This window comes from Cannabis sativa, chromosome 2 (genome assembly GCF_029168945.1).
Source record: "Cannabis sativa cultivar Pink pepper isolate KNU-18-1 chromosome 2, ASM2916894v1, whole genome shotgun sequence".
Taxonomy (NCBI): domain Eukaryota; kingdom Viridiplantae; phylum Streptophyta; class Magnoliopsida; order Rosales; family Cannabaceae; genus Cannabis; species Cannabis sativa.
In genome coordinates, this window is record NC_083602.1 from 17,480,793 (window position 1) to 17,497,676 (window position 16,884).

General features: G+C 30.2%; 1 protein-coding gene across 2 annotated transcripts; it reads right to left on the bottom strand.

Annotated features, from left to right (window-relative positions):
* Positions 1 to 629: 629 nt before the first annotated feature.
* Positions 630 to 4,496, bottom strand: LOC115721369 (pheophytinase, chloroplastic). 2 transcript variants are annotated; one of them, XM_030650653.2, is made up of 8 exons: positions 4,018 to 4,496; positions 3,428 to 3,520; positions 2,409 to 2,620; positions 2,072 to 2,216; positions 1,905 to 1,977; positions 1,379 to 1,525; positions 1,166 to 1,291; positions 630 to 1,006 (listed from the first exon to the last, which is right to left on the bottom strand). In XM_030650653.2, the coding sequence occupies exons 1-8, from the start codon at positions 4,281 to 4,283 to the stop codon at positions 905 to 907; spliced, it is 1,164 nt and encodes a 387-aa protein (XP_030506513.2). In that variant the 5' UTR covers positions 4,284 to 4,496; the 3' UTR covers positions 630 to 904. The 2 variants fall into 2 exon arrangements, with proteins under 2 accessions (XP_030506513.2, XP_060966195.1); XM_061110212.1 differs by having other exon boundaries at positions 630 to 1,291; positions 4,018 to 4,482.
* Positions 4,497 to 16,884: the final 12,388 nt, after the last annotated feature.

Genomic DNA, 16,884 nt, shown 5'->3' on the forward strand with positions numbered 1-16,884 from the left:
AGAATACGTAAGTTAGAAAGGTTGAGAGCTCATTGTTTCGGTTGTTAGAAAAGATCCTGGTGTGTGAAGTCGAGCACGAATCATAACATAGCTCATATGGTGAGGTGAATGGTAATAAGTATGAGATGTCATTTCAAAACCGATTCGCAATGAGTGTAGTAACTTTCAATTCTATGGCTCTTTGACTGTTCTTGTGTCTCTGGAAAAAAAATGTGAAGATTGTGCATAAGAAACTATCAGACGAGAGTGGTGAGAGAGCGACACTGAGACAGTCACTCGATATGCAGCATCGTATGTTTTCTGTTCTTTTACTTTTGAGCCAGTCTCTCCTTTGACCTTTCCTTTCTCAACTCTTAAGCCTCTAACAGTCTAACTTACTATTTACTTCTAGATAATCTGTTCTGCATTCAGTGACATTGTAACTCACTTTCTTTCAAGCTTCCAACGAATAGAGCAACTGTTCTGCTCGATCGTGTTCGGGTAGTTTGTGTGGAGATGATGGGAAGATAAGCTACTAAGTTTTGATATGAGTCATACGAAGATAATGATTGTAGTCTTCTTTGTAAGTTTTAAGAAGTCGTGCTTTGTATAGAACCAAAGCAAAAAATAATACAACGAATCACTCCATATCGGGTGGGATTTTTCACTCCCCCACTAAGGAACTTTCCAATAAATTATGTGATCTTATGTAATAGTTCAGTGTTTTTTTCTTCTTTTTAGTACAATTTATATACAATATCAGAGCAAAATTTAATTCCTAGCAAAAGAAAATGTACAATAAAGTTTACAGGGTGCTGCATTGAATATTATGGCTAGAGGTTTAGAGTGCACTAGACTAAACCAGGGTGTCTAAAGTGCAGATTAACACAACAGTGCTCAAAATGGTTTTTGACGATGCAACAGGCTATGATGAGGCTGTTTTTGGCACAAGATTTGCGGTTGAAGACGTAGCATGGCGTGCCACAAATGACTCCACCAGAGGGTTCACAAGATTAGGTGCTTCATCCTGTATGCACACCAGCAACACAAGATGTGTCCCAAGTAAGGGAAGAGTGAGTTTGTAAAATATGTATGCTAATTCTAAACTTTTTACTTCATTTTGAAACTTATTCCAATTCCATGAATATTGATGGAATACCAACAAAAAATGAGCAGAGAGAAGTACCTGAGGGCAATGGCCGACGTTTGGAAGCACAACAAAGTCTTCTACAGAATCAAAGCTCTGATAGGCTCTTCCAAGTTCAATAGGTTCCCAAGGATCTTTATCACCCCATCCTATTAAAACAGGACACTGCAAACAGAGGAATGAAAATTAAATATAACGAGGGTTGATGCCAAATAAGAATCCAACATTTTGTTCATGATACTAAGTGCTAACCTTCACTTGAGGCAATAATTCCTCCGGTAGAGGGCCACTCGAGTAACAAATAAACTCAAGGAACACATCTGCAGCGCCAGGCTCGAGTCCCGGGAGAAGGATGCTTTGAACTAGTTCATCTGTCACTTGGGAAGTATCATGGTAGCACTGAAAATGCAGTCGATTAGAAGCAGAGCAAGCAAAGATTAACAATGCACAAGAAAGATAAAACATAAATAGCCTATCTTACAATGCTAGTTAGCACATGACATGCTATTGGCATTTAGTTTGGTCAACTAATTTCATTGTCTATGTTCTTATATATAGCTCAATATTTTTATATTTATACCATGACAATGACAAGAATCATGGAGTAGTCCATGTTATTATATATGGTTCAATATTTTTACATTTAATTTATGCGGACAATGTTGTACAATAAACACGGATGAAAGATCCTGAACAGGAATCTGTGATGATTTGTGCAAGAACATGACCAAGCTCAATCAATGGTTTTGTTCATATGAAATGTAGGCTTCAAACACACCTGGCTGAGGATATTCCTCACTGCTTCTGGAGTGGCAACAGTTTTAAAGAAATACTGACCAATGGCTGTATTTCTGCATAAACATGTGTCAACTGCGAAGATTAATATGTGATGATCTAACACATTTTATAGAGGAAGAAATAAAAAATTACAAACCCCTTTTCTACCTCAACAAATTCTGAAATGATCTTATGAATGGTCTTGCAAACCATGGCTGCTTTTTAATATGAAGCATCCTAAGAGATATATTTAGAAGCATGATTCCTTTACAAATACTCGGTTCCATTATTGCAGCCTGAAGACCAACAACTCCTATAAGAATTCCAAAACATTTCAGATAAGGAAAGCATAACATGAAGCAAAGAAAAAACATAAGTTTCAGTCTTATGAGTACTGCTGCAACAAGATATTAGAAACAAAGAAACGTAACTAAGTACATTTGTACTTCTTTTTTCCAACTTTCTTTGTTCAAAACACTTTATTATTTAATAGACAGGTAATCACCTCCAATAGAGTTGCAAATGAAAAATGCTTCACTCTTAACCACTTCTTTACAGAACTCGTTAAGTTGGGTTCCCCAAGTCTCAAACGTGTAGAACGAAGTGTCCCCAAATTGTCGAGGATTCGGCTTTTCTGAATATCCATAACCGATTAGATCAATCGAGTATACCCTATGCGATTTCGCAAGAACAGAAATGTTTTTCCTCCAGTGATCACTATAAATAATAGCAAAGTGTGCATCATGAGTACCTATGCTTTAGAGATAAGAGATCATGAAAGATAACTTACAAAGCTTTATAGAAGATAGAGAGACTGACCACACTTGTATCTTCTTACATTGAACATGCACATAATGATAAACCCCCACTTATATATAGAATTTATTTTAGGGAGTCTTTCAATGAATGGTACTATTGCAATTCTAGGATATTAGGCTGAGATGACATGTACCAAAGACTATTATAGATGTCAATAGTTTTCATGTGGGGTATGGAATGATTAGAGATTAATCTCATCGTAAAGAATCCTAATCTCTCGGACTATTGGAAATAGGAGAGAGCAAGCCTCTCGAAAGCTTCTAATGTGATTTCTTTGGTTTTTATCAATAAGAAGTCAAGGGAATTTCAGTCATTGTTTGTGTTCTAAGATAAGGAAAGATTATAACTAAGTAAAGCTTGTCACATAACAGTTTTGTATATGTAATGCAAAAACTTTATCCAAAAATGATATGTAATGTGATTATTTTCAGTCATTCATTTTACATGAATTCACTTCTCAAAGAAAAATTATGTTAAGAATATTGTACGTACATGTAAGTAAACTTACTTTCCAGAATTACATGTAGATTAGTTGAATGATTGTATTTTTCAAAACAGTTATAGTAGAGAGAAAACTTAATATATTTTGGTTCATTGTGTATGTTATATGTATAGATATAGTATAGATGTATAGGATGAGCAATTTAATTCACAAAATACCTAAAGAGAAATTTATTTGTCTGCTAAGTGAAACAAAATGTGGACCTGTTAGCTCCAAAACCATGGATCAATACTAATGCAGGGCCACTGGTTCCTGAATACTGATATCGGATTGAATAACCCCTCCACTTCCACATACTGCAAAAATAATTGAAACATACATAAATGAGGTTACAAATCATGAAAAGCAAACAAAGTCTAGATATCATTGCTGAACATTTTAAACAACATTAACAAATTCAAGATAATGTGACATTTATTCAATAACATCAAATTTTGAGAACTTAACAAAATTCTACAGCCTCAGACATCTTAATGAGCGTAACATATATTCATTCATCTTATTTAGTTAGTTGGATTAATTATAAATCAAATTTAAATATTAAATTATACTATTCCAGTTAGATTGGCTGGAATTATTATAATATGTTGATTCATTTTTCCAATTTTCCAACATGTTGTCAACACAAAAAACATAAAAAAGTACAATCCAATCTAAACCCATCATACTCTTTCCACATATGAAATCAGAGTACATATAATAGTAAAAATAAAAAATAAGTATGTAGTCATTCTAGTTTTCTCTCTCCCAAAATGTAATTTAGACCAAATACAAAACCATAGTACTAAATTACCTTGAATGAACTTTGAGCTGGGAACTACCATTGCTGGAAGAAATAAAGACATCATCGTTGAGCAAGGGGCTTTTATCGTCAATTGGGCCATTGAAACGAGAAAATACAACAAACCTATCTGAGTTTATCCCATAAAATTTGTTTGGTCTACGAAAAAGTATATTCAGTGAAGGTGGAGTACAAATGTTATTCTTCTGTGTGGCACTTTGAAAAAGATACCTATTATTCAGCTTTGTAAATGGCATTAGTGTACTTGTGCTTGCCATGGCTTTGTGGAGAGAAAGAGAGTAAGATTTAAATAAGCTTTCTATAGAGAGCTTTCAAGGACAATTTGAAGCTAAGCTAAGCTCTGTTCTGTATTAATCGTGGTTTCGAACTTTTGGTTCGAACCAGGAGCAAAAGGGCGAGCCACAGCTCGTCTATGTGAATGGGATTTCTCCACGTGGGCCAACACGTAATTTGGAGTGAAACAGAACTTACAATCATACCTTTTAAAAATATAAAATAAATAAATAACATTGAAAAATTCTATAATCACAACTTAAAAGTTGTTGGGTAGAAACAAAAAAGAGTTAGTTTAATTTTTTTTTATAATCGACTAGTTATTTTAGATATTTTATAAAATTTTAAAAAATTTTAAAAAAATTAACACACTGAAAATAAGATTCACATAGTCTATTTTACACACCTATAAAATAAAAGTTTCACGTGCAACAAACTGTTTGAATATTTTTGGCGTGTTAAATATTTTTGAATCTCTCAAAATCTTCTAGGATGCCTTAAATAACTACAACGTAGACGACCATGCAAAAAATTAGACTAAAAAATTCTCTCAAATGCCAAAATAGATAAGAGCGCATCAGTAGATCTATTTTAAGAAGTGCATTAGAAGTATCCAATAACATTGAGTGCTTCTGCAGTCAATAAAATAGATTTACGAATACATATCTTCGTGTTTTTTATATTTGAATAGTTATAATTTTATTTTGAATAAAATGAATTCTTCATTAAATCGCAACGATCAAAAAAAACGAGTCACAAACAACTCAAATACAATCTCATAAATCTATCCACCAAACCATAACATAGTTTAAATATAGAACTAATTTGCAAGACTATGGGCTACAAAATTATTAGTTCGTTTACAATGACTAAACTTAATGACACAAACATTATTACAAAGTGATCGAATGTCATTTAACAAAATATCAAATTCAACAAGAAGTGATTCCTCCTTCGAGAGCGCTATGCAAAGTCGTTGACATTCTTATTCTACCTCCACCTCCATAAAGCCCAGCCAATAAAAGAGCGAAAGTCCATAAAGGACCGTCATGGCTGTTGAGTTTTGTGCCCTAAATAAAACTCATTTCAAAACAATCAGATTTACTTATTAATAAATATCAAAAACTACATTTTATGTTGCATGTTTCACATGATTTATTTCATGATTATATTTAATGTATAAATTCTATTAAGTCCAGAATATATGTATTTGTTCATGATTATAGTGTCGTCAGCACAGTGGAATATAATCAAGATTATATGTTCAAAAGTTTAATTCCCTAATTTGTCAGTTCACTAGATTTAGACTGGCATGATAATGAGCGATAGGTATACTTACACCTTGGATAAGTGTTATGTCCTTTCCAGGGCATTGGCAAAGTTTACCAGTATCGGATGTATGGAGTATACATTGGAAGGGAGCGATATTGATCTTAGATAAGATATCCTAAACTTACCGTTATATCTTTCTAAGTCAATATCAATGGTTGATCTTAGGTCTATGGATCTTAATCCTGACATGGTTAGGTTCGATCTCAAGAGTGTTATTTGTGTTCTTTGATTTGTTAGTTAAGCCTACCTTTTTGGTCTGGGTGATACGTACATTTTGGGAACATGATAGTACAATTGAGTGGGAGCGCTAATCATAGATATGGAATCTATAACTTCTATTTGGACATAGAAGTGAAACGATGATTTCTTTCGAGCTTGGCTGAATAGAGGAGCGTTAAGGCTCCAAAGATAGTTCTACCAAGAAGAAAAATCTTAAGAAGAAACAAATTGACTCTTTCCCAATAAGTGAATAGCATTCCGGTACCCACTCTTAACGAAAAACTCACCTGAAGCATTATAATGCAAAATGAGTGGGTCAATTTACTGCAAAAACCCAAGAATAGCAAGAACTTGAAGAGCTTCATCAAAATAAAATAAAGCATCAACCAAGGGCAATTTCAGTCACCATTTTCCAATTTTAAATCTCGAACCATTGTAACAGAAGGAGGACCATGGAAAGAATAGGCAAGCAAAGTTGACTTTTTTGGAATCCACATATGAGATCTAATATTGACAGTTCGCCCACTCCTAATAAGCCAGCACACCCCATCCAAAAACAACTCGTGCCCTCACAAAATATTTTCCAAATGTAGGATCCTTTATATGTTTTAACAACATTAAGAAAGTCTCAATTAGAAAACCACACACTTTTCATAACTTTGACAGCTAAAGAATTGGGAAAGTTGTATAATCTCCAAGCTTGTTTTGCAAAAAGAGCTTTATTATATACAAAAAGATCAGGAAAACCCATACTACCATCAGATTGCGCCAACAAAATATTCCCCAAGTACACCAGTGCATCTTTTGTTGGATTTTATGCCCTAAATACAATTTAATATTATTTAAATCAATAAAATTCATAATCACATAGTTCACATGTTTATTACATGGTTATATATTCAACATATAGATTCTATTAAATCTTGAACATATAGTGACATCATTATAGTGGAAAATAATTGTGATTATACGCTTCAAACTTATTTAAACTTGAGATTTATTAGTGCACTAGATTTATACTGACGTGATAATCAGTAATATGTACGTGGTCTACTTATTGTTGAAATATATTTTACCAGGATCTAGATTTAGTAACAAGTATGTTTATTAATATCCTAAATATGAATTCTCTAAAATAATAGAATTTAAACACATATAAAATTAAGAAACCTTACATTGACTCAGATCTCTAATCCTTGTCATTTTTATCGCAGAGTATTATCAAGATCTGAGCCCAATTTTTTTTTTCAAGTGTTGGATTCTTCACAGTCTTACACACTATGATTGAGTAGTTGACTTGCTATGGGTGGACATGCACTCTTTCACTATAGGTTCGAATTATGAAGAGGGAGAGAGAGGATTTTGAATAGGAGAAGGAATGGAGGCTCAAAAACTCTAGTTATCTGACAGAATGTAAACTAGGCTATAAGAGTTGGATGAGAATGAGACCATCCTATTTCTTTTATACTATTTCACCTAGGGTTGAGATTTAATTTATATGGAATAAAAAATAATAAAATAATAGCAAATTAAAAACTAAGTGGCTAGCCATATAGATGGGCCCCACTAGTTATAATTTTGTAATTTTTTCAACTATTTATCTTTTATTTCACTAATGCCATATTTTTTTTAATTTTAATCATATAAATACCAAAACTATTTATTTAATAATTATAATTAATTATCAAATAAAATTATCATTTATCTTATTTATTTATTAGACTTTACAAAGTTTCTTAATTAACAAATAAACCCTAAAATCTCTTTTCTTCACAATTAAGCTATTGCTTAGTGAAAATTCATAAACCAGACATAGTCTAATTTTAGACTTATAATTGATTAATTAAAACCAATTAACTGAGTCTTACAAGCAGTATTGTCGCAACTAGTGTGGGGACCATGGGCCTATATAATCAAACTTCCAATAAGTAGCTCTAGAATTTACCAACTAAATTTTCTAACTTATTAGTTCCTCCTTGTGCTACCATAGATTCGGAATTACACTCTTAATAATATAAGATGCTCTATATGTTCCACGATATAGATACGCTATAAATTATCCATTATTATAATCCTAATAATCAGTGATCCTCTATAGATGATCTACATCGAGTAGGGAAAAATTTACCGTTACACCTTTCAATGTATTTTAATTTTAAAACACTTAGTTACCTATAATTGATATTTTAGTAAACTAAAATAATTACCGAAATGAGTACTCGACCATTTATTTCTATTAAGCCAAGCTCGAAGAAAATTATCATTTCACTTCTATGTCCAGATAGAAGCTATAGATTCCGTATATATAATTAGCGCTCACACTCAATTAAACTGCTATGTCTTTAATCAGTATGTCACGAGAAAATCTATTAGTCTAATTTAACGAACAAATTGAAGAACATAAATAATACAACTGAACTAGAACCTAACCATCTTAGGATTGAGATCATTTGATCTAAGATCAACTTGGTGATATTGAATTTGATAGATATTACGCTAAGTTTATTATATCTTATCCAAGTTCAATATCGGTCCCTTCCAATTCATACTCCATACATCCAATCCAAGCTTACTTTTACCAATTCCCTAGAAAAGACATATCACTTATCTAAGGTACAAGTAAACTACATTGTAGATTATTGTTGGAATATGTTTTATCAGGATCTAGATTTACTAACAAGTATGTTTCATTGACATCCTAACATGAATTTCTAAAACAATGAAACACATATAAAGTTTAGGAAACCTTACATTGGGTGCAGCGGAATAATATGTCTCCTTCCACTCAGATCTTTAACCCTTGTATCCTTTTTGTCGCAAAGTATCACCAAGATCTGAGTTCGAATGTCCTTCTCTTCAGTTTGGATTCTTCACAATCTTCCAGACTATGATTGAGATACCACTTGATGTGTGTGGGCACTCACTCTATCACTCAAGGTTTCGAAAAATTAAAGAAGAAAAGAGGGAGAGAGAGGTTCGGCTATAGACAATAGCATAGGAGGCTCAATTTTTCTGAAGGCAAAATTTCTGATTTTCAATCTCTTGTTAAGTGTGAGCCATCACTATCTATTTATAGGTAACCACTAGGTTTAGGTTAGCAATTACTTGGCATTAAAATAATGAAAAATAATAGTTGGAAAAAGCCTCACAAGTGGCCGGCCATAGTGTTAATGGGCCCCACTTGGTATTTTGTAATTTTGACAATTTTCATTTCTATTTTCTCAAAAACGCCAATTTTCTAATTCTAACCATTTAAACGCCAAAACTAGTTATTTAATAACTAAAATAAATAAGTAAATAATATTGTCATTTAATATAATTATTAATTAGACATAATAAAGTCTTCCAATTAATAAATAAAACGTAGAATCTCTTTTCTTCACAATTTAGCCATTGCTTAGTGAAAATTTATAAACTAGACGTAGTCTAATTTTAGAATTATAATTGATTAATTAAAATCAATTATCTGAGTTTTACAAGCAGTATGGTCTCAACTAGAATGGGGACCATGGACCTATATTACTGAGCTTCCAATAAGCCGAACTAGAATTTACCAAGTAAATTCCCTAACTTATTAATTCCTTGTTGCATCCACTCTTATAACTTAGAATTGCACTCTCAGTCATATAGAACGCTCTATAAGTTCCACCATATAGATACGCTATCACATTTAACCATCGTTATAATCTCAATAATCAAAGATCCTCTATATAGATGATTTACACCGAGTAGGGATAAATTTACCGTTTCACCCGTCAATGTATTTTGATCCTTAAAACACTTAGCTACCTGTAAATGATGTTTTAGTGAACTAAAATATAATCACTGAAACAAGAGCTCTTCCATTTACATCTATTTAGCTAAGCTCAAAGGAAATCATCATTTAACTTTTAAATACCTATAGAAGCTATAGATTCCATATTTATGTTTAGCGCTCCCACTCAATCATACTATCATGTTCCCAAAATGTACGTATCACCCTGACCCAAAAGTAGGCTTAACTAACAAATCAATGAACATGAATAACACTCCTGAGATTGAGCCTAAGCATATTAGGATTAAGATCTTTTGATCTAAGATCAACTAGTGATATTGACTTTGAAAGATACAACGGTAAGTATTATAATATCTTAACCAAGTTTAATATCGGTCCAGTCCAATGTATACTCCATACATTCGAAGCTAGTATACTTTACCAATGTTCTAGAAAGAACATAACACTTATGCAGAGTGTAAGTACACTTCATCGCTGATTATCACATCAGTGTAAATCCAAAGCACTGATGAAACAGGGACTTTATCTTTCGAATCATATAATCACAATCACATTGCACTGTGTTGACATCACTGTAATTGTGAATGACTATATGTTCTGGACTTAACAGATTTTGTATATATATATATATATTAAACCATAAATATGAAAACAACATGTAAACATAAATGACTTCTAACCTTTTATTGATAACAAATCAGATTAGATTGTAATGGGTTTTATGTAGGGCATAAAATCCCAACAAACTCCCACTTGCACTAACAGAAAACAAGTTGTGCATTTCAATCAATCTATTGTCTTGATCTTCAGATCAAGTGTAGTATTTTTGACTCAACCCAAATCTCTGGAACCATGTTCATAAAACATTATGCAACATCCTTTACTATATGCATTACTCATCAAGGGTTACTGAAATCCTTACTACTTATTAAGTACATCTGAATAAACAGAAGACATATCTCTCATTCCTTTAAAGAATGAAATAGAGATAATATAGTGTAGAATTTTCTTCAGTTGAATAACTTTCTGGTAATTCTGAATTTACAAAGTTATATATCTTCACTGATGGAGCTTGAATTATTATAGATGGGTTTTTACACTATTCTAGAATAACTCCTCCACCCCAGAGTAACCACCATCTTGAATTCTTTATGAGTTGGTGTAGACATAAGGATTACTAATGCATGCATCCTCATTATCTAACACATAGGTCACTTTCATAAATCTTTCTTGACTGTCCCTTAATGTTCCTTGTTTGATTACATCTCAGATATCTCCCACTCAACAGTAGGTGTCTGGTTAAATTATACATAAAAGTACATTTAACCTCTTACTATTGTTTTGAGGGATATCTAGTTGTGACATATTATCTTAGTCTGAAACTGTAAGTTCCTTTAAAACTAAGTCATCAACATAACAATCTAGTATATTAAATGAAGTGTAAAATACTTGCTAGAGATTAAGTAATCAAATTGAGATACCATAAAATTTTATGAGGATTAGGAATTTTTGCCCGAGTCATTTGAATAGACTATGCAAGAATTCTACTATCTTATTCTCATAATTCTGATAAGTTATTTCTATCTATATGAATGGTTAGATTTACTTTCTCAGTAGTGTTCTTAAGTTCCTATCACAAGTGTCAACCAAATAAAGATGGATAAAGAATTTTAAAATTCTCCCACTCAATTAAGATAGTGTGATACATTGTCAAAGAACTTTATTGGTATCAATTTCTATTACAACAGTATATAAACTGGAACATAAATCAAGATCAAGAATTTATTATGATAATTGCTAATTCATTATATTACATCCATGTTTAAAAATATGGGTGACAAAGAGTACTGTGGTATATTGAATATAGTCTAGAGTTTAAAATGAACTAGATATTTCAATAGTATAGTCCACCCCTAAGTATATAGAGATTATGATCCACCCCTAAGGGATATAGAGATCACGATTTTCTAAGTGTTATAGAGATCATGTGGAGTTATGAATATAATCCAGAGTTCAATAGATATAAAAGATCGATGAACTGCATATTATTCTAAACTTTTTTCACCCCTATCAGATCAAAAGATCTTTCTATTAAACAAATTCTTAATAATTGTATTAGAATTAACAAGTATTCATAAACTTAGAAATGAAATTCTAAGTGTTTATGTAGTATTAACTCTTTGAAGAGTTGAAGATACTATAGAATTTGTGTCAATAATAAAAACACATACACATACAATCATTAAAACATATAAATATAATTGGTACTGGCATGCACAAGATAAAGTAAATGAAGCTCAATTCATAAATGCAATTTCCAAAATAGAAAACTTTATTAATAAAATTCTCCAAAATTAAAGGAATTGTCTGCAACAATATGTTAAATAGGGAATAAAATCCCAAACTAATAATTGAAATCCAAATTGTTTTGAAACTAAAACAATTAATTCAAAAATAATAAAAAAATTCCGAGCTTCATCTGCATCTTGGACTATCTCCACCCTTCTGTCTAACCATCTGATTCAACTCGCTAAGATAACATCCGAGTTCAAGCAGTTGGACCTACTCATTACTTACACTCAACAACAGGTGTCTGGTCTAAGGCATACAAAAGCATATCTGAGACCTCTTACTGATGATCCTAAGGAATTATTTCATTGGCTTTATCTTTTCTGGAATAGTTGAAACTTTTCCTTAGATAAATAAAATCTATGTCTAGAAGTCGAGAAGCTTCTATAGATTGCTATTAGAAAAGAAATGCTTAAGCATCTTACTAAAGTAAGTTGCTTGCATTAGAGTAAGTAAATACTAGGCATACCACAAGCAATAGGTTTGGATAATCTCAAACCTATAATACTAGGAACATGAAGTTTTGTTAAGTCCATTGAATAGACTTATTTTCAAAATTTCCTTTCTTGTCCTTGTAATAGAAAACTTTTGGTTGTTCCATATGAATGGTTTTAACCACAGTTCTCTTGGTTGTTCTTCCTAGTTTCTTATTCTGACAATCCATTACTAGTTTAAATTAACAATGGATTTTCATCACAAGTGTCTTCCAAGTCGTAACAGGGTGAGTTCCTTGAAACCCTCCCACTACGACAAGGTACCGTTATTTTTGTCTAAGAATAAACAGGGCATTTTCACCAATGAGAGCAATGTTAATGTTCTCTCTCCATTTAGGGAAGTTAGATCCACTCAGCTTATTATCAGTCAACAGTGACAACATGGGATTGGTCATTGTCATATTAGATACTACAAACAACAATAAATAGAAATCAAGTAAGGTTTAATACAAAATCTCATTCAGAAATTATTAGCACATAGCAAGTAGGAATGACAAGCGAAAATACTAAAACATACAATCGTAAATAATTTCTAAGGTTTTCAACAAGCTGATATCAGTGTCCCATTTAGGCGAGAGTCAAAGCTACCATCCATTGAATAGAGTTGTCAGCTCATCTAACGATCAAGATAAGAATTCAGCGTTGTCCCGTTTAGGCAAGAGTCAAGGCTATTCTATCTTATGAGCTTCCACCATTGTTTCATACTTTTGTAAGCCTTATTAAAGTCGCCACCATTAGGGTGATCCATACTAAAATAAACACTTACAAAAAATACTTATCTTTCGAGATTCTACAGCGTTAAATTGCTAATGAACGTTCATCCATTAGGGAGGATTACTCACTAAAACAATAACTATGTAAAACCAATAATGGAGATCAAATATCCTAATAATAATAATAAAGCTCATTATTTAAAATGTATTTTCTTCTAATATTTATTTTAATCTATTTATTTTAAATATATCTTTATTTAATTAAAATTTCCAATTTAGAATAAAATTCTAAATAAAGTTTTAATTTAATATTTATAAAATTATACTTAGATGGATATGAAAATAAAATGAATTATTTCCATCTTAGTAATAATTTTTCAATAAATATTAAGAAAATTATTCAATTTAAGTTGTATTAATTTAAATTAATTTGCAACTCACATTTAATTTTCTATAAATATATATTGCATTTCGAAAAATTAAAGTATATATAATAATACAATTTTCGAATTGCTCTTAAAATAAAATAAAAAAAATTCTGGAAAAATTATTCTAATTTTATGTTGGTCCAAAATTAATTTAATAAAAAATTAATTTTCAACTAAAATATAATTTTCCTATTTAATTAAATATAAAGAAAATTTCAAATATTTAAGTATCATGATAAAATCAACTTAAATATTAATTTTCTATGTAATTAAACACTACTAGAAAAATACTTCAAGCAAAAATAGATAATATGTATCTAGACTTTCATTGACTAATTAATTTATTTTCTAATTATAATAAATTTTAGTTCATTTATTTTTAATTAATCATTAAATGGAAAAATCATTGATTTAAGTTGGTCCGAAATTAATTAAAATAAATAATTAATTTTCAACTTCAATCTATTTTTCAAAAAAAATTTAAAATATCTTGCATAATAAACGCAATTTCTAAAATAATGATTAATAAAATAAAATAAAATATATATTTATAAATTTATTCAAACTTAAGTTGTTATGAAATTTAAAAAATTTCCAACTTAAAATAATTTTCTATTTAATTAAATATCATGAAAATAATAATATTTAAGTATCATGATGAAAATCAACTTAGATATTTAATTTTCAATTTAATTAAATGTATTAAATTCAAGAAATAAATAATAAAGTATAGATGAAATTTAAATTGATCCAAAATTAATTAAAATAAATAATTAATTTTCAATCTAAAATATTTTTCTATTTAATATTAGAAAAATAACTAGTACTAGAAATAACTATCTAGAATATATTTCAATTAAGTAAGTGTTTTTCTAAAATTAACTTTAAAATATTAAAATAAAACTTTTTTTCATACATTTTAAAATTTAATTATGTTGCTAATTCAATTTTAATTAGGTTATACTAATATATTAACCTAATACAATTATTTAAATAAGGAAAATGTGCCTTCACAATTGGGGTAGTTCATGTGAGTGAGGGCTGAGTCCAGTATGTCGTACCCACTACTATTGGCCCCCTAACTCTCACACAAGGCCCGAAAGAGAGGAATTTAACCTTTAAATAAACAATTGTTATTAATTGAATAAACCCAATTCTAATTGGGCCTAAATAAAATTTCCTAAGTGAAATTTTATTTAGCAACCTAGTCCATTTACTTAGTAAAAACTTAAATGGGCTTCCTATATGCATCTAAGCCCAATAAGCTAACACATAGGCTCACACAGGTCAAATGATTTGGATGGGCCCTATCATGTTACTAGGTTTACACAGATGAAAGAAATTGCAAAATTTACCTGTTACAAATTATTTATAAGATCTATTGACAATTGGACTATGATTAAAATCGGATCATTGGATCCGTCAACAAGTTAATCATAGCAATTTAGATCAGATAAATAATAGGTTTGTAATTTTTTTTGAATATATACAATATAATAATCAAACAATACAAACAAAAACAAGTAACTGATCTGGAATATCTGGAAAGTAAGCTAAAATATCTCAATTTTAAAAATTAAAAAATAAATTTAAAATACATATCTGAACTAGAATTCAAATTTAGGTTGTTAGAGAATATTTGAAAAAAGTCAAAATTCAATAAACTCCTAAATTTCCTAAATTCTAACAAAAAAACAAAAATATCTAACCTATTTTTCAAATATCAAGTTTATTTAAAATTTAAATTTATTTAAAATTTCTAATAAGATGATATAATAAATATCTGAATTTTAAATTTAGATATTTCAAAATTATATTCTAAGTCTTATAATTTAATAAATTTAAATATTACATAAATAAACTAATTGAAAAATTACGATATTTTTATATGGTTAGAATATTTTATTAAAAATAATAAAATAAAACTAGTTTGAAAATTTATGGTTTTTAAACCCTAAAATTTCTATTCATACCTAAACTAACCAATTTTTCAAATTTCATGTTATTTTTGCCAAAATATAATTTTAATAAAAAATATCTAATAAGATAAAATGTTAAACCTAACATATTCCTAATCTTATAATTTTAATTAATAAAATATATTTTGAAAATAACAAATTTGAAAAAAAAAAATGATATGGTTGGCAAATTTTGAAATTAGTACAAGATTATTTTAAAAGATAATATTTTAATATCAAAGTAAGATCATTTAAAATTAATCAAAATAATATCTGATCTTATAATTAAAATAAATAAAATAATCTAAAATTTCAAAATTAACCATATGGCTATTTTTGTGAGAAATCAAATTTTCAAGATTCAAAGCCTACTAATATCTAAAACTAATTTTAATTAATTAAAAAAATAATAAAAATTAGTTTTATTTTGGCAATTAGATTTTTAATTGAAAATTCAGATTACACAAAATTCTACCAAAAATTGGCTTTTGTTTCAATGAAAAATGATTTTTGAATCAAACGTTATGACGAAAACGAATTTGAGGCACAGGGGTATGCAATGCATACCCCTGCGCGCCCGAAAGCTGGGAAACGGCCGAGAACAGAGGCTGCAAGCAGCCTCATTTGACCGAGGGACACGGGCGTGAGCTTCCCTTCAGACAGGGACTGTGTTCGAGAAACCTCGGTCAGCGCCTTGTCTGAATGGGCACTGTCTGAGCGTCCCAGACCCTATGCGCGAGCGTGAGTGTTTCAAATCCTGATATTTTCATTCAATTTCAAAAAATCATATCTAATTCATAAAAAATCCATATTAGGTTCTGTAAAAGCCTAAATTTATTAATTTTTCGTCTACTTTTCAGTAAAAATAATTCCAGATCGAAATAAAAAATATTTCAGTAACATACATTGAGATTTCTAAACTATCATCAAATAAGCACATAAACCACATGAAACCATCCAAATCAATGCAAATCATCATTTTAATTCATATTTCATGAAAGTAAATCATTACCATGGCTTTAAGGCCAGTTGTTGGAATATGTTTTACCAGGATCTAGATTTACTAATAAGTATGTTTCATTAACATCCTAACATGAATTTTTAAAACAATGAAATTAAACACATATAAAGTTTAGGAAATCTTACATTGGGTGCAGCGGAATAGTATGTCTCCTTCCACTCAGATATCTAACCCTTGTATCCTTTCTGTCGCAGAGTATCACCAAGATCTGAGTCCGAATGTCCTTCTCTTCAGTTTGGATTCTTCACAATCTTCCAGACTATGATTGAGCTACCACTTGATGTGTGTGGGCACTC